The 20,867-nt window shown below is 17.8% G+C and overlaps 1 protein-coding gene across 2 annotated transcripts in view; it reads left to right on the top strand.

Annotated features, from left to right (window-relative positions):
* The window catches only part of LOC724287 (protein rhomboid), an 869,734-nt gene that overhangs the window by 796,000 nt on the left and 52,867 nt on the right, over positions 1 to 20,867 (top strand). For both annotated transcript variants that reach the window (XM_026443982.1, XM_026443983.1), the window contains one exon: positions 6,018 to 6,160. In XM_026443982.1, coding sequence (XP_026299767.1) covers positions 6,018 to 6,160 — 143 coding nt within the window. The remainder of the gene's footprint in view (positions 1 to 6,017; positions 6,161 to 20,867) is intronic.

Genomic DNA, 20,867 nt, shown 5'->3' with positions numbered 1-20,867 from the left:
TATATAATTTTGCTTTAAAGTCAAAAGTTTGAACTGATAAAGCTTTTTTTAGAAAAGGATCTTTCAATCGCGGAAAAGATTTCCAAGTAGTTGATTTAAATTCGAACCTTATAAGGAAAACTTTCTTCATAATTTTAAAGACATAAATTTTAATCTTATATTTTTTGTTCTAATTAAAATTTCTATAAAATATATCTAATTGATTCTGATAATATATGTAATAAAAAATATAATAAAATAAAAATTGTAATATCTAGCACAAAAGTTTTAATTATTAAAATTTTTTAATATCTCAATATCATAAAAAAAATTTTTTCGAAAAAAAAATTTCCATTTTATATCTGTTATTTATATTATAAACTATGTAAATTCAAAAAAAAATTCTATAATACTTTCATATATGTATTATTCAAAAAATAAAATAAGATATTAAACATGAAATTTAAAATTATTTATATAAATATAAAAATAATATAAAATAATATTAACATTAACATATTAATATATACATTAACATATATTACATTATACATACATTATAATTTAACATATTAATATATACATATATAACGCATGTTAATATATTTATGAGATATTTTTGAAAATTAATTCTAAAGAACGTAAATATGTAATAAAAATATTAATTTGAGATTTATTTATTAAGTTATAACCAATTTAGCTTAGTTTTTGTTAGACGAAACGAAATGAAGATAGAATGAAATAATTATAGCATTGTTATCTCCGTTTTTCATTTAATTAGCAAACTTAAATTGTTTAAAGCAATTTTAAAATTATCACTTAAAGCATCAATAACCGTTTTGCATTTTAAATTTCCGCAATTTTGTAACTTTAAACTTCCGCAACTTCTAAAAAATTAAGCCTTCAAAGATATTTTATAAAATAAATATATTAATACTATTAATATAAATGAAAAAAGATAATAAATTTTTTATATAGTTATAGTTGTTAATTATAATATCTATTTATATTATTGACATAAGTTCAATAACAATAATAAATTCTTTATATTATATATTTTATCAATTTATAGTACGAATTGAAGTATTGATATAAAAATATACAAATTAATAAAATGCATGTGGATTTTCTGATCGATAAAACTTTTTTTTTATCGTAAAGATAAGATTATAGATTTTATGATTCTAATTAATAAAATAAAATTATTGAAATAGGAATATTTGAGGAATATTGGAATATAAAATAAAATTATTGAAATAGGAAAATTTGGAACATGTGAAAGATAAATTTCAATATATTTTATCAAACTTTTTAAAAATACATTATACATTATACAAATACATATTTTTCATATTGTTATATATTTATTAAAACAATGAAAAAATGACTAAAGCAATTTATAAAACAACCATATACATCGTAAATTTCTCTCATCTCCTCCCGGAAACGCTAGCGGGAGGAAAATGAAGAAAATAAGGAGAAGAAGTAGGGTTTGAAGTACTGACATAAAGGAGGGACAAAAGTCTGCTAGAATATGACGAGCACCCCTTATTAAGGTCCATTAAGCAGTGTTTGCTCTAATTACTTCATCTTTTTTCTAGGTCCAAGACAGACCACTAGTCCTCTTAAGAATTTTTTAGAATTTCAAAATTGAACAACACGATCACGTTGAATGAAATTTTTGCATCTGCGTTCTTTTTTTATTCTTATAGTGAATAATGATAAATATGATGAATAATTTTTTATATTTTATTCTTTATTAGCTTCAATTTCATTCGTTATATTATTCAATAATAAAAAATCTAGTTATCACAGCAATTGATTTTAAAGATAAAAGTTCTGATTTTACTGATTACTAACATTTAATAATATTATTAATTGATTAAAAAAAAACTTCATTTTTAAGATAAAATTATTAACAAAAATGTAATTATTAATAGGTCTTTTAAATTTTATTTTTAAAAGTGACATTTTCCTTTGTTAATATCATCATAAACAATTTGATTTGTATCTTTATATTATCTCTAATTTATATTATATCTATTTATATTATATCCAATTATACTTAATCATTAAAAATTATTCTTCTTTTGAAATCTTAAATAGGATAATTTAAATTTTCTATAATTAAATATTTCACAATAATGAAATTAAACTGAAATTTTTTTATGTTAAATCGTTTTTTTTTAATTTTTTTAATTTTTTTAAAATTTTTCAATTTTTATATTCTGGATACTTACTTTTTCGTTCTTGTCTATATTTCCAGATTTTTCCAAACATAGAACAAAAAGTTCAATTTTTTTTTACAAAATAAAAAAATAAAAATGATAAATAATAAATCATTTAATCAAGAAAAAAGTTTCACAAGAGTTATAATGCAAATCCATACGAGTGATATGTTGAACCGATTTTTTATTGTGTCATTAAGGAAATATACATAACCAGTATATTTCTTAATTTAAAGAATAAGATTTCAATTTTTTAAATTATATTCGTTTTAGGAATTTATAGGTTATGCTCAAAGCTGTATTCTAATGTTGACTCAATATAATATTACAAGTTCTGATTTATTATATAGTCCATTCATGCATATAATGAATATAATAATATAATTATCATGACGCTGCATGTATCAAAAATTGTGGTCCTTCTTTTTTAGCTATTTTATTTGGATAGTTATGATATAATAAATGACTTTAATACATTTTATTTCATTCATGTTTTTCATTGTAATTATATACATTTCAGCATAAAACAGTATTTTTTTTTTTGTTGCTTTATATAATGAATGAAAATATTTTGATATTAGTATAACTATATTTTAACTTAAATTTATAACAATGATGTGTATTTTATTTTTATTTGACTATAGAAATATGATGTAATTGTTTAAATTAAAAAATTATAATTATTAGATATTGTTTTTTTAAATCAATTGATATATGTTCAAAATATAAAAATTCTTAGATGCACTAATTTAAATACATATTTATTCTCCGTTCGGATTCAAATTAATCATTTAATACATTATTAAATAATTAAATGTCGAATAATTGACATTCGAATAATTAATTAATCTTATGTTCTCGTTCAATATGAATAGTTAATACTTTTTTTATAGAAAATATAAAAATTGATTGATCAATACATTCAAAATTATAATTAGTTTATTTTAAAAAATGAAATTGACTTTAATTTGACGAACAAAAAAATAATTTGCGCTATATATGATTCCTTTTGAATAACAACAAATAGAAACAATTTTTGATAAAACATTTTTTAGATAATTTCAATCCTTTATAAGATATTTCATTGTTTTCATTTAAAGAAAATAATTTATATAAATAAAAAAAATAACAAAAATTTTCTTAATTTAAAGAATGAGATTTCAATTTTTTAAATTTTATTTATAAGACATTTAAATCGAAAAAGAATCGTAATAAATTGTGTTAAAGTAAGATGAATTTCAGATATCTGCTTTGATATAATGAAACGAAAAATAAGGAAAAGATAAAAAATTACAATCTGATAATATAGGAGAGATTATTTTTCAATGGTTCTATAATACCAATATTCATTAATTCTCATATAGTTTGCTCGAAAATACGCGCAAATTTGTGTTTGAATTCGATAAATTTTAATAGATCAAAGAGAACTACATATTTATATGAATTATAATGAAATTATACGATTAATTCTGTCTTATATATTATTGAATAAATATGAATATATGTATATAGAATCATTGAAATTTTTAATATATTATAATGTAATAATTCTGATAACATGCAAAAATTCTTTAAAATTTTTTTATCTAGATTTATAAAATGGTCTTATATATTAATATAAACTTTATTATTAATTTAAATAATAAAGTAAAATGTATGTAATTATGTGTAAAATTATTATATTTATATTTTTTATAATAAATAAATAAATTTCATTTCGTAAATAAATAATTTGTATGTTTTTTATATTATATAAATATTTATATATTATATAATTATATTTATATATATACTAATATAATTATATATATACTATTATATTTATATACTATGTAAGTATTTATAAAACTAACTCAATGAAGTATTTATATGTAGTTATTTTAATGTTTTTAATATTCTTTTATTAAGAAAATGAAAACAATCTTTTATTTTTCTGATATTATTTTATTTTTGTTGTATTAGTAATTATTATTTCATATTAGTAATATTAAAAATATTATATATATGTATATATATATATATTTATTTATTTATTTATTTATTTTTATATTTATTATTTTCATATTTCACTATTGGAGAATTTTTCTCGAGTTAGAAAATATTTCAAACTTCTATAAATACAAATGATATTTTTCTATTTTATCTTCTCTAAATATATTATTTATGAGAAATGCTTTAAAGCAAAATATCTTCATTCGTTTTTCAAAATGTATATTCTTAGTCTTCGATACAAAGAAATACCCATAAAAGGATATTGCGTTTCTATATCCCTTTATACCCATAAAGGGATATAGAGTTTCACGATCGACCATTATATATATAAACTATGGAATTTCGATTTATTGTTGATGTTGCAAAAGATATGTATTAGTTCGGCCACTTCATTTGTCTTACATATAAAGAAGCGTTATTCAAATATACTATATTTTTCAAGTATTTATTCTGTGATTCAAAAATTTTATCAAAATTAAAATTTCCATATATGCATATAAGTTTATTCGACTAGAGTCTCAGTTATGTTAGTTTTTGATTTTCAAGAAATATTAAAATATTAAAATAGAAATATTCAAGAAATAGTAAAAAAAAATTGTATATTAAAAAAAAGAAAGAAAAATTATAATTATAAATTCTTTTATAATCTTTTATAATAATATCCTTCTTCAATATCTTTTATAATAAATCTAGATATCTCATTGAAGATCATAAGTTGGAGTTTTATACTAAGTGGAAAATCCATATGTTTTAAAAGATAAAAGGAGGAATTGGTAATATCATATAATATCTATAATTTATTAAAAGAATGAAGTTTACTAATGCAACTTTCATTTGACTAAATATTTAGTAATCAGTGAATCTTTTTAAGTTTATTTAATTTTTCTGTTCATTATAATAAATATATAATTTTATTTTGAATAATTTTGTATATTTTTGCAATCTTTTTTTTATTAAATATATTTATATAAAAAAATAATATAAATAATATTTAATATAATTATAATTAATAAATAATATTTAATGATTTTAAAATTAATAATAAATTAAAAAAAATTATTTTCTATAGAACAATAATAAATTACAATAATATTAAAAAAATCTAATTGTTATTTTTATTATCGATATGGTGAAATAAAACATAATATAGAAAACATACTTTTTATAAAATCATATTCTATAATGTCATATTCTAAATTGTAACAATTTCAAAAAATTATGAGTGAATTTAAAAATAAAAAAATTTATTATTTGTTCCATATAATAAAATATTATATTACTGTATTCATTTTTTAAAAATTAATAACGTATTTAATTTAAAAATATATTTAATCTCTTAGTTAGAGATTTGAAAATGTCTTAATTAAAGAAATCTCTATATTCTTGAAATTAGCTTATTTCAAAAAAACAATACAAAACATCTGAAATGACATTTATATTTTTCGTTCTTATTTTTTATTAAAAATTATAAATCATAAATAAAGTAAAAATTTTTATACTATTATAAAAACTTTATATTATTATAAATATATTTATAAATATAGTTTATAAATAAATTACTATAAAAAATAAGAATTTCTTTTTATTAATTTTTTTAATTATTTAAAATTATATTTCAAATAGAAATCATTAGATACATATCTTTGATAAAATTTGTCTAGTTAAAAACATATTTATAAACATGTCTAGTTAATAGAATTTTATATAAAATTTTTTATAAAATTATTTATTTTCATTTTTTTATTATCATCTATATTAGTTATTAGTTTATAAAATCATGAAAATTTATTGATAATATTCATTCATTTTTGATTATAGCTGGGTTTCTTCACATATTATACAGTGGCGATGGGAGAAGTGAATCCTTCAGGGCCGGTACCAATTGATAGCGTTTTCATTTACAGACCGGACAAACGTCTTGAGCTCTGGAGATTTGCATTTTATATGTTCCTTCATGCTGGGTAAGTGACATTAAAATCTTGAAAAATAAAATAATTTATATAAAAAAAAAAACATGAAAACTTATAATATAATTATTGTAGAAGTATTATTTCATATATTTTTATAATAATTATCATTTTTATTAAATATTATTATTATTTATAATTAATAATATAAGTAATTATTTTATTTTCGTTAAATATTATTATTATTATTTAATATTAAATAATTTTAAACAAGTATTATTATAAAAATATTATTTTAAATATTTTTTTAATAATTATCATTATATATATATATATATATATATATATATATATATATATATATGATTTTTTTAATGGAAAAATAATTAATTTTTTATTTTAAAATATTGAGAAAAAATATATCCTATTAAGAATTAAAAAATTTATATAAAATAAAAATTTTAATTTCTTGTTTTGATAATTTCAATTTTTATTCATAAATATTTTTTTTATCTAAATAAATGCTTTTATAATTACAAAATTTCCACTATTTATTTATATTTATAATATATATTATGTTAAAATTTATATAATATTTAATTTTTTTTTTTTTTAGCGAAACGAATTGAAATATTACTAAAAAATATATCATCATGTCAATTTTAATCATATTGATATTAAATAAGTCGATTAAAATGCAGTATATTATTAGTAAAATTTGTTTGATGAATAGCAAAATAAAATTATAAAATTATTGGCATCATAATATAGAATCGAGTTTCATTAGTATCAGTTTCATCGCAATGCTACTATTTTTTAATATTAGGTGGATATTTGTTATCTTTGACTGTGAAATGAAATTTCTATGACAATTATTGGAAAATGCAGAAATTGAAATTCACGTAACATTTGTCAAAAATGTCATGAAAAATTTGTATTTCAAGAGAACCATTTAAATCTTCTTTCTTTGGCATATGAAACTTTTATGCTGAATAAATTAATTGTTTATTTGGAAAATGCGATATTTAAGAAATATCATTCATAGGAATATTTAGTATTTGATTATTTTCATATAATAAATTTATGATCTTTTTAATTTTTATAACAAAATATTAATAGTATATTTCTGAGATATATTAAATAAAATTAAATATTATATTAAAATTTGACGTAAAAATTTATTGGAAAATAAACATTTCGTATTGTTTTAATAAGATGTAACAAAAAAAAATAATTTTTTTTCTCATTTTGAAGTAAAACAATGAAGAAATAAAATAGTATTTGGAAAATGCTATTGGATTGGCTGAAGTCGAAAAAAAATAATCATTATTATAAATTCACAAGAAATCATTATTTTCTTAAATATTTTCTATTATTTAATATTTCAAGATACTTTTATGTACAATTACTTTTATATATTTTGAAGTTATTAATCATTTTTATATTATTGAAGTTATTATTAATCATATACTTAATTAACGTTTTATTTTATGCTTAATTAACTCATTATTTTCTTTATAAAAAACTTAAATTATTCTTTTTATCGCATTTATTTTATATCAATTCATTTAATATTTTCATGTATTTAATATTTTTATTAATATTTTAATTATTAATATTTTATATTCTTATATCTTAAAAATTATTATTATTTTTAATAAATTTTATATAAATTTATTATATTATTGCGTATAACTAAAAATTTTCTTATAGAAATAAAAATATAAATGAAATCAAAATAAAAATTATCTAAATATTAAATATTAAATATATTTAATATTTTATTTTATTTTATTAAATATTAGTTTTATTTTTGCATATTATGTTTTTTATATATTTTTATATTTTCAAGTTTCTCATATAGTTTTTTTAAATATATAAACATTTATAGATTACTTATCATATTTTTCTCCTAAGTTTTCGTTTATATTTCAGGTAGTAATTAAGATGCAAACATTTTTTTTATTATATTATTTTTAAATAATATAATGTAAATTTTTTATATTTTAATTATACTAGTCATAATAATTCGTAACAATATCAAAAAATTCATTAAAAAAGTATAATATGTTTGAAATTTAGATGATGTCTATAAGATGATGAAAAAGAGTCACAAATTAAATATTTTATTAATTATTTTTTTCGATTGGCTGCTCTTCACCATAAATACGCCTAATATAATTCCTTGATATTAATTCTTAGTGATAATTTTCATCGCCTTACATTGATGATAAATCACGTTGCAATTTCTCATCGGCTGATATGAATCAAAACCATTGTTTCATAAATCGAATGTTAAAATTACGTTAATATCCCGTCACATGCTTATTTCTTGATAGAAAATATGCTTTCTCTCTTTTTTTCTTATTTTTTCAAAAAACTAATTTGATCACTTTTTTCCTTCTTTCATTTCTTTTTCATCTTCTTATTTATGCAGGCCAAGAATCTATTACTATATAAATTTTTAACAAAATTCTAATAGAATGGCATAAACAAATAAATTAATTATAGATTTTTTGAAAAAATTAATTTTTTTTTTGAAAAATATTTTTAAATTAATGAATTAAAATAAATAATTACGCTAATAATAAATTATAAAATGTATAAATAAAACAATTAACGTTAAAAAATATATATCTTCTAATATTATTTTTTAAAAAATTACGAGAAAAAATTTTAATTATATCCATCCAGTTCCATCCATAGAATATACTCTTCTATGTTTCTTCGCTCAACTTCTGCAATATTATATACGGTGAAAACGTCGATAGCTAATAAAATTTATTCGATTATATTATGATTTTTATAGTAGAGTTTCACAAACACGCATGAATTTATTGAATATTATAAATAATAAAAAAACGCGAAATACAGAAAATTATATTTAATTTGATCATATTTAAAATTCTTATAAAATTCTTGCAGTAATTGTATTATAATGTTATTCTATTTATTTCTAAATAAAAACATGAACTTTCTTCTAGATTTTGTTTTATGGAAAAAGATTTTATGATGCTTTAGTGATAATTTATAATAAAAGAATTATGATCGATAGTAAATTAAATTATAATAAATATATATCTTTTATCGAAATTAATATTTCTTTATTAATAATGTAATCAATTATATTTTTATTAAATTATCGATTATTATATTATCGAATTATTGTATGCATATTTTTTTGAATTGGAATTTATTGACTCTAGTTTTTAATGTTTATTAATTATATATAATCTATTAAAGCAGTATAAATTAAACTCAATAATTTTTACTCAATAATTACGTACACAAAGTTATTTTTTTAACATATTTTTCTATAGTTATATATTAAATTGATATATGGAAAAAGTATTATTATTTTTAAAAGAAAAAAAAGTATTATTATTTTTATTATCCAATATTTTATTATTTTTGATAAAATATTTTTTTACTGTAACATTTTTTTTAAATTATGAAAATGATATTTTTCAAATGAAATTCATCATAATTTTTTATATTATATGAAAATATATATTTTTGTTAAGAATAAAAGAAATATTCTACTAAAAAATAGTTTTTTCATTTTCTAAATAACAATAAATTATTCTACAAATCTAACTCAATTATGATCATGATTAATATCATATAAAGTTCATGTTTCTTGTAGCTTTAACATTCAATCTTTGAAAACTTGAATTTTGAAGACTAACATCATATTAACTTTAATTTTCTAACAAAGTTTAAATTTACGAAGTAATTTAGGAAATTAATTTAAGAAATTAATTAAGATATAAGATCCAGTTTTTGAGACTCTTGACGTTAGAATAAATAAATTAAGTTCTATAATATTTTAATAATCTAATTTTATCTGATCTTTTAGATTAAGCTTTTAAACTTTGAAGAGCTTACAACAACTGATACAACATTATAAATCTTACTAATGAAAGACATATTCCAAAACAATAAATGTTTACGATATTTAAAGATATCAAAATATATAGAAAACTATATTATCATAATATATTCATTATGAAGATCAATATTGAAAATTTTCATATACTTTTACTTACTTACATATTTTCAAATACTTTTTTCAATATTAAAACAATTTGAATGTAAAAAAAAATTCATACAAAAAAATTACTATGAAATATTTAATTTGTGGAAAAGAAATATTAAAGATTTGGGATCCCTCTTAAAAAAAAAACTTATTTATGAAAACTTAAAATATATGAATAAAAATAAAAATAAAAATGTTTCTATAATATTATAGTAATATTTTATTTTCGCTTCATTTTAAGCAACTTTCTTTTTTAAATATAACGAATGATCAATTTTAATTTTCGAGTTATTCGCAAAAAATTTTTGATATTGGATCATTGAATATTTCTTATATGTGTATGTCCCCAATATTATATATATATATTAATACGCGATTATCATTTAAAACTGGTAACTATATTTATATATAACAGAAATATTTTTTGAGATCAATTTTAAGATTTCTTTTTAAGATTATTTTTCTAACATATAACATATATATTATATAATAAAATATTATATAATAAAAAAAAATTAATTTTTATTGTCCAGAAATTCTTTATATGAATATGGATATAAATTATTCGCAAAAAAATAATATTTTCTTTTTTAAAATTTTAATTTATAAATAGATAAATTGGGTTTAAAAAATTTTCAAATACAGGTGAAATTAGCTAATTTTTGATATATAAGATATAAATGGATATAAATGAACTTATCGATAGATAATTATTTTACGTAAAAATAAGCATAAAATATAGAATAAAATTTTTTCGTTTAAATCTTTATTTTGAAAAAAATCATGTAAAGAACGAATTTTCGAATTTATTTTCTCGAAAATTAATTTTACTAATTTTTAAAAAAGATTTATTTTATAATATTTTACTTCTATATCATATCTAATTTATTATATTATACATTTATTTTTATTTTTATTTAATAAGCAGTTTTAATTATATTAAAAATTTTTCAACTTTTTATATAGAATCACTTTTTATCAGATTATATTTCTAATTATTTCTATTTTGTTTTTGCATTCCGTGGATTCAAAGAAATATCCAACCTTGCTATGGATAGATAAATAGGACTAAAAAATAAATATTAATAATTTGTAAATATACTGATATTTATGATGACAAATGATGATTGTCGTTTGTAGTTGCAAATGCATATTTAATATATTTTATATTTTTTATTAATATTAAAATTTTTTATTAATATTTTTAAAATTAATAAATTAAAATTAGTTAAAATTAAGTTAAAATTGTAGATTTAAAATATACTATCTCTTTTTTCTCCTTCAAATTTCATATAAATCAGAAACATGTGTTTTTCCAAATTTTTTTTGATATTATTTCATCTTAATGCTTTAACTCAAGTATATTTCAGGAAATGTTCATTAATATGAATATATAATTTAAATGCTCATTTATAAATATAATTATACAAAACGTTTATTTATGAGTCATTAATATATAATCAAATCAAAAAAGAAAATTAAAATTTAATCCTATTTTCGTTGAAAACAACTTTCCATGTTCCTTTGTCGATCTCTGTTCGTTGCACTGATTTCAATCAGTATTTTTTTCTGTACTCTTTTTCCCGTCTAACGATAATTCTCTCATGAAAGAGTAACGCACGAGAAAGGTCGAAACGATAGGACGAGAAGGTTGCGAGAGAAATTTTCAACAGCGAAGCTCTCTAAATTATTCATGGAAATACTAGATAAGGCGACCATTTTCCTACGTGCGTATGGAAACGGCGATAAGAGTGACCCAACGTTTTCCCATAGATCGCGTGTCTTCTTTCTTATCCCATTCCCTTTCTTCTTCTTCTTTGTTACTTCTCTCAGGTACTATCGTTCTTCTCAAAAATCATCATTCTTGTTATCAAAAATATTGCGATATTCTAATTAATTATTAATATGAAAAATACATTATTCTTTCTCGATGAACTTCTAGACTTATCCATTCTCAACATTTTTTGCGATAATTTTCAGAATGTGAATGTGAATTGAATATGAATTACAAATCAATTACTTTGGATATGATGATTACTTAGGTATGATGATTAATTATAAATTTGACTAAATTTTCTGAATAAATTTATTATAGATGTACATATTATTTCATCTTGCGAAATATTTCAATTTTAGATAAAAATACTTATGATGGTAGAATGATAAGACTTAACTCAAAATTGAAAATTAAAATTCGTAATACATATCAAATTGTATATATTTGAAATTGATCATTAGCAAATTTTCAAATTTAAAAAGAAAATATTAATTCTTTCCTTCAATTTATTTAAAAGAGATTAAATTAAAAATTATTATTTAATTTTAAACTTCACATACAAATTAATCAAAAATTGGATAATAAAGAAATGAAAATATTTAAATGTTTTAACAGAATAAAATAAAATTTGTGATAAATAATTTTAAAATTGTATGATATCTCAATAAATTTAAGTTTTATGAAATGAAGGAAAAGTGAAATAATGTAACGAAAAAAACTATTTTCAGCTCTCGCTCCATCTATATTTTATTTTTTCTATTAAAAAATTCATTTATTAAATTATAAATTCTAGCTGATTTTTTGTATATTAATTTTTGTTTTTGTTTTGATTTCTATCTTTGGTCTATTGATTATTTAAAAAAAAATGTATATATGTGTATATTAATATTACATATATTACATATATATTTATATTGGGTTGGCAATTAAGTAATTGCGGATTTTTTTTAGAAAATCAAAAAATTTTTTCATGGAACTAAATAATTTTATTCTGTAATGTGTTGCCCATTTTGATCAATGACCTTTTGCCATCTTTCAAGCAGCATCATAATCCCACGTTCATAAAACTTCTGGTTTTTATTAGCAAAAAACTGAATCAGGTACGATTTGATATTATCATCATTATTGAAATTTTTATCATTCAAGGAGTTTTGTAAAGATCGAAACAAAAAGTAATCAGATGCAAGGTCAGGACTATATGATGGATGTGGCAAAACATCCCAACCAAGCTCCAATAATTTTTGCCGAGTGACCAAAGATGTGTGTGGCCATGCATTGTCATGATGGAATACAACATCTTTTCGATTTGTCAATTCAGGCCGCTTTTCTTCAACTGCATTGTTTAATTTCGTTAGTTGTTCAATATACACAGAATTGATCGTTCGGTTGGATGGTAAGAGTTCAAAATAGACAATTCTTTTGTAATCCCACCAAACTGATAACAAAACCTTCTTTTGATGAATACCAGCTTTTGATGTTGTTTGAGCTGGTTCACGTGGCCTGCTCCACGATCTTTTCCGCTTGATATTGTTGTAAACAACCCATTTTTCATCGCCAATTATCAGTCGTTTTAAAAATGGATCATTTTCATTACGTTTCTTTAGCAAATCGCAGCTGTTAATGCGTTGCGTTAAATGCTTTTCTTTCAGTTCGTGAGGAACATGTATCGAGTTTTTGAACATAGCCAAGTTATTTTAAGTGGTTTTCAATGCATGTATGTGATACATGAAGCTTCTCTGCAATCTCACGAGTTGTACTGTGACGATCCGAATCGATTAGTGCTTTGATTAGATCGTCATCAATTTCAACTGAAATCCGCAATTACTTAGTTGCCAACCCAATATATGTAAATAATCACAAATTTATTCATTTATAAAATCATAAATATATTTTTGAGATTTCCGATTCAAATAAAATCTTAATGTTATCTATTATTTATATCACTAATAATTGAATTATATATTAATGAATTATTAAAATAAAATTGACCAAGAAAAATATAATTTTTATATTTTATTTTATTATTACAAATTTTAAAATTTTTAGATCAAGATAATACCAAATATAAATTAATTTTGTACCATTCTCTATATTTTCTATTTCATTGAAAACCCCTTTTTTCCGTATTGTTAAAATATGCAAAATGATATAAATAGATTAACATTAACTAATTTATGAAAATATATTAAAACACAAAATATATATTTATACTTTTTATTTGAAAAAATCTACATATCTTTTAATTATTTTTTATTTTATAAATTTCAAATAAATTAAATTTTGCATATGATTTTCATTTAACTATAGTTTCTTTTTAATCTGTAGAAAATATAAAAATTCCAGAAGTTATTCAACATCTCTAAGAAAAAATGCCAACACAAAAACATCGATTAATATAGAGAAAAAAAAAACTGTGCATTTATCAAACTTCATAAAATTGCAATTGTAGATATTTGAGAAAAAAAATGTAAATTAAAATTGTAAAGAAGGAATACATACATGATGTTAATTAAAAGTTCAGACAGAATATGGATAAAAAATTTTAAATAAAAATGAAGGTGAAAGTTTCGGAACGATTCTAATCCATGATAATATTTAGAAAATAAAATGAAGTGTAATTAAAAAGCAGAAAGTGCATGCTGACGATCGAAAGTTTGATCAAGAAAAAACTTACAATTTTTTTATGATTTAACTTCCAACTACGATAGTATTCGTACTACCATTATAATACGTATTGTATGAAACAATACTGAGCTTTAATAAGAAATTTCTATTATAAATGTATCGTGCATTTCCTTTATTATATAGATGAATTATATATGAAATATCATAAAAATTTTATAATTTTAGAATCAAGATAATAATTAAAAAAGTAGAAAATTTATTTTAAGAAGACAAACTATTTTAGAAAAGAATTTTAATAAAATATATTGCAAATATTTATTCATTACGTATAATTCGACAATGATATAGAAAGATAGCATTTTTTTATGGTTAACAAAGTTTCCTCATTTTTATTCCTTACTCGATTTTTTTTCAATTATTTATTATCAAACATATTTATATATTGTTATAATGTGAAAAATGTTTTGTGATTTTTAAGATGCTTTCTATTGAAAACAATTTTATGGTGAATTTATGTTTCTAAAATATTTAATACGTATAGTATTTAAAGGTATTTTTTATTATAGTTTATATTTTTATATTAATTTTTTATTATTATTTTTTACGAATTTCTTTGAAATATTTAATCTTGTATTTTATACAAAAAATCTAAATATTTTATACAAAAAAAATCTAGATTTCAACAAATCTAAATATTAAAATTTTTTAAATCATAGTGATAGAATATGTTTTCTTAAATGTAATTAGAATTATAAATTAAAAATAATGAAAATGATATTTTGATCTTATTTTATGAATATCAGAATTGATAATTATTGATAAATTTTATTATTACAATAAAAAAATAATAAATAATAGATTTTAAATTATTATTATATTCTTTGATATTTTTTAAAATCATCTAAAGTAAAAAATTATAAAATTAAAAATGTTTATAAATTAATTTATTTATAAATTAAATAATTTATAATATTGGTAAATTAATATGATAGTGAATTATCATATATTTAAAAACAATTACAATAATTTAAATATTTAATAATTATTTATTTAAGAAAATATACTCATCGATTTTAATCCGAATTTTAGATCCGAAATATCTCTGGAATATCAATCTATGAATAAATAAGTATTAAATATTAGTGATTCCCTGAGCAAAATCTCTAAACTCAATACAAGTTAGGTTTATAATTTTAAAATATTTTATAATCCATGAATAAAATGTTTTTTGACTAGTTATATATCTATCTGTTTCATGATGTTATTTTTAAATAGATAAATAAATAGGAATTGCACACATAATCATGAACATGTGTATAGATAAAATTCAATATAGTAATATTAGGTACTCTTCCAAATACCTTAAAAATCAAAACCGATGATTATAAATTATGATTATAAATATAATAATAAAAAAAATTACTTAAAATTTTATTCTCTATAATAATAATTCAAAATCATAAAAATCATTAAATTTATGTTTTTTTATATAATTATTATAAAATAAATATATATATAAACATTATATTAATTATTTTATAAGATTATAAAATAAAGATATATAAAACAAATAAGAATGTTCAATTCTTCTCCTATCTTATATATAATAATGCAAATCTAATGCACTTGCTAATTAATGTAAATTATATTGATATACTTTTTGAATATCTCGACTATTAAAATATCTCGAATAATAAAACTTACTAATCCATACATAGTAGGAAAAATCAAAATCATGTTTTTTCCATAAAATATTTCAATATTTACATACTTCAATATTTACATATTTTATTGAAATCAATGAAGAGTATTCTTTTGTAAATAATGATAAATATTTTGAAAACTATGTATTACATCATGAAAACAAGAGAGCAATACTAGAAACTTATTTTTCAAATATATCATATAAATGTTTAAAAAATATTAATTTTTTAATTTTATTAATTATTTTAAATATTTTTATATTTAAATAAATATATTTTAAATATATATTTTTTAAATAACAATAGAAATTATTATATTATAAATAAAAGCATTACCATGAAAAGCGTTGAATAAAACGTTTGATTGCTTATTTTTTTCATTTATTTATGATAAAATTTGAGATTAAATTAATTTTTTGAAATTGATAAAAACTTTAAACTTTAAATTTATGTGATCTCTAAATATATTTGTACAATGTTTTTCGAAACTATTTTTGAAATATATTGAACATTTCGAATAAAAGAAAATATCTATCAGGAAAAAATCGAAAATATTTTATTAGATTATTAATAAAAATAAATTATGATTTTTATAATAAAATAATTTTATTAAAAATTTTGTGAAAACTTTTTCTATTATAAATTTTATTTTTATGTTTATTATATTATTAATTTTAAAATGTTGATATTAAAATTAATTTAATTGTTACTCGTTTTTTATATATAATTATTATTAATCTTTTAAAAATATAATAATAAAAATTTGGTAATTTTTTTATTATAAAAAATAAATTATTAAAATATTAATTATATTTTTTATTTAAGAAAAACTTTAAAAAAATATAGTTTTAAAAAAATGTAATAGAATAGCTTTTAATTAGAACTTATAGTTTTTTCTGTAAAATATTGTTAACTTTAAATATAATGCGTATCAGATTTATAAAGTATTATAGAAATATGATTATTATTCATCATTATTATTAATTGAATATTTTAAAATCTGAAAACATTAAAAATACTTCGATAATCCTTACAAAGAGATAAACGAGATATGAATAAAATGAAATATGGAAAAAAGCTGAAATTAAAATCTGAGAATTTTATTTGAATCCCGTTTATGTCTTTCTATTAAATCTTTGAACAAGAATTATTAAAGAAAAATTTATTCGGATGTTTAATTAATTTACAAATATAGTAGTTTGATGCATGTAAAATACTAACAATTAAATAAACAAATATATAGTAAAACCAAATTTTTGGTGCATTGAGATAAAATATAAAAAATATAATATAAAATATAAAAATATTGGAAACACTGATATTGGACCAAAAGTACATTAAAATTAATATATGAATATTATTATATATTAATATATAATATATAAATAAATATAGTTATATTGAAGAGTATATTTTAAATAGATGAGATTACATATTTTTATGTTAATATAAGTGCAATATTTGTTTAAGATTTTTTTATATTTGATAAGTTAATACTTCTCTTATATCTTGTTTATTGATTATATAATTATATTAAAGAAGAAATAATTGTTATCACACATACATATAAAATTTTAACAAAATTTATAATAAAAAAATAAAATTTCATGAATTACTATAAACAATAAAGATAATTGTATGATCTTCTTACATGAATTTATTTTTTAAAAATACTAAAAAAAATATTGAAAAAGAAATGGATGGAATATTGAAATATGAAATATTGAAAAAGAAATATTGGATTTTCATTCAAATGATTTTTCAGCCAATAAATAATTTTGAAAAGATTAATAAATAAAATGACTGTAGATGATTTATTAAATTTAAAATCAATAATTTTATAAAGAAATTAATAATTTTTATGTAAAAGAAAATAATAAAATCTGTTTATCGTTGAGAAAATTATAGAATTATGTAAATTAATTCATTATATATATAATATTTCGAAAAGAAAAATCTTATTTTTAATGTTAAAAGCTTTTATTGATGATGAGATAATAAATGCATTTTTTAATTATCTCTTTTTAATTATGGAATGTATAGATAACATTAAAAAATATTACTCTATTTTTATTTTTCTGTTCGTTAAAATATTTGGATTTATAAAATTGATTGATATACATATAGTACAATAGTAACATAATAATATATTAATACATATTATTTTTATATAGTAATTAATAATAATATTTCTTTTAATATATTAATATATTAGTATTTATGAAATAATATATATATTATATAATAATATATTTTATATAACAATAAATAATTATATATAATACAAATATATAGTAATATAATATAATATTTATCTAATATATAATATATATAGTAATAATGTATATAATATATATAATTTTCAAATATTTTAATGTTTAAATTTTTATATGTAAATATTAACAGAAAAATATCTAGTGTATGAATTTTTATATTGATTTTATATTCAATAATTGTAAATGGATTAAATGAATGGATTAAATGTAATTATTTTTATATCGATAAATAAAATTATTTCTCTTACTTTTTAAGTGTAAAAATTATTCTTATTTATTTTTCTGTATTTAAAATAATAGCAGATTATCTCTATCTTTTTTTGATATATAAAGATATATATTTAAAAGAATTAAACAGAAATTGCGGTAATTAATATCAAAAGCATTATATTCGTTCGTATTATATCTATTTCATTGGTTTTATCTATCTTATTTATTAGTTTGCTTTATTATTAGTTATAGTTATAGTTTGCTTTATTTATTTTTCTTGTTGAAGAATAAAAGATTATAGCAGATTGCAATTTTATATTCAAATGATAGAAATGAAAATTAATATTTATTATAAATAAAAAAAATTTTATTTAAATTATATATATATATATATATATATATATATATATATATATATATATATATATAATGTAATAATGTAATAATGTAATAATGTAATAATTTCGTAGGAATAAATTATTTTAATTAATTTTCTATTTCTGTTTTCGAGAAATGATTTTTAGATAAAAGCAAAATAATAATTTTTTGAAGATTAAAAAATCATTCTCAAATAATTTTTTATATTATAATATTTTACAATATTATATTTTTAAGTAATACTTAAGTAATATTAAAATATAAAATAAATAATTTATATAATTTATATATATAGAACAAAAAATTTTAAATATGTTTATTAATTAAGTTACAAATAATAAAATCAGATTATTTTACTTATCAAATCTATCTCATAGTTAAAAATCACGAATCGTTTCTATAACATGAAAACATCTTTTTAACGATATTTGTTCTCCTATTTTCGCAAACTTCGCGATACTATTGTCTGATCTGACAACATGCCGTGTTCACTTCCTGCAATTACCGCGATTGTCTCGATTTTTCTTAACTTCAATGTTTCTCACGAGCGTTCCTTGTCTATTTCTGTGTCGTAGATCTCGAAACATTCAATATACTTTTCTGAAAGAAGAGACACTTTTCACATTAACAAAAGGTTATCCGGAAATTAATTGCAATTTTTGATGATGATAATTATAAGTCGTTATTAGTGACGAATATACAATAGCTCACAAAAATATATCTTCGAGAAAATTTCATTTAATTTAAAAATCATCTAATTTTAATGAAATTTTATATGTATATAAAACATAATAGAATGTAATAAAATATAATACAGACATTATTTTGGCGAAAATTTCTTTGAGAAAATAAAATCTGTTCTTTAAATTTCAATATTTTTTTCTATATTTAATATAATTTTAATATAATAATAATAATATTCCTTTAGTATAATAATAATATTCCTTATAAAATAAATAATATGATATTAAAATCTAAAATTTTATATATATATAATATATACAAAATATTATATACAAAATATATGTTTAAAATTAAACATATTTATGAAACTTTTTTTATTTATAATATTGCAAAGTTATATTTAAAAAAATGAAAAAAGTATTTTAAAATTTTAAAAATCTAGTTTCATTCTCTTAGAATAATGTTGCAAAAAAAATTTTTTCATATAATATATAATCTTAATATTCGTATAATAATTACAATAATATTTTTAAAATATAAATCTAATATACATTTTTATTATTAACAATTTTATTGTGAATGTTTTAATGTCTTTTGTGAATCATAAGAATACAACTCGATAACTTTTTCTCTTCTTCTAAGAGAAAAAGTTAAAATTCCGAGTTATATAATTTTCATCTTATTGAAATTTTAAGAATAAAATAAGTTTATAGAATGAAAATAATTTGAAGATTAGATTTAAAGAGTTCAAATAATTTGCAAATCATTTTAATCATTAATTTGCACATCTTTTTCGGATATTTGAAATGATTACTGAGTATGTAAGATATTATTTAATTATTGAAATTTTTAAAGTAATGATAACAGAAATAAACATTAATTTTCTATGATTGGATTATTCTAAATTTGAGTTATAATAAAATAAGTAATAATTCAAATTAAATAAGTTTATGTGAGATAAAGAGAGAAGTTTTCAGCGAAACAAAAATAATAAAATATAAGATTATAATAAAATTATAATCTTATAGAAATTCAAATTACAAGCTATATGTATATTATATATAAATGA

This window comes from Apis mellifera, linkage group LG11, assembly GCF_003254395.2.
Source record: "Apis mellifera strain DH4 linkage group LG11, Amel_HAv3.1, whole genome shotgun sequence".
In the NCBI taxonomy this organism is placed as follows: Eukaryota; Metazoa; Arthropoda; class Insecta; order Hymenoptera; family Apidae; genus Apis; species Apis mellifera.
The sequence above is the reverse complement of the archived record's forward strand: the minus strand, read 5'-3'. Positions and strand labels throughout refer to the sequence as shown.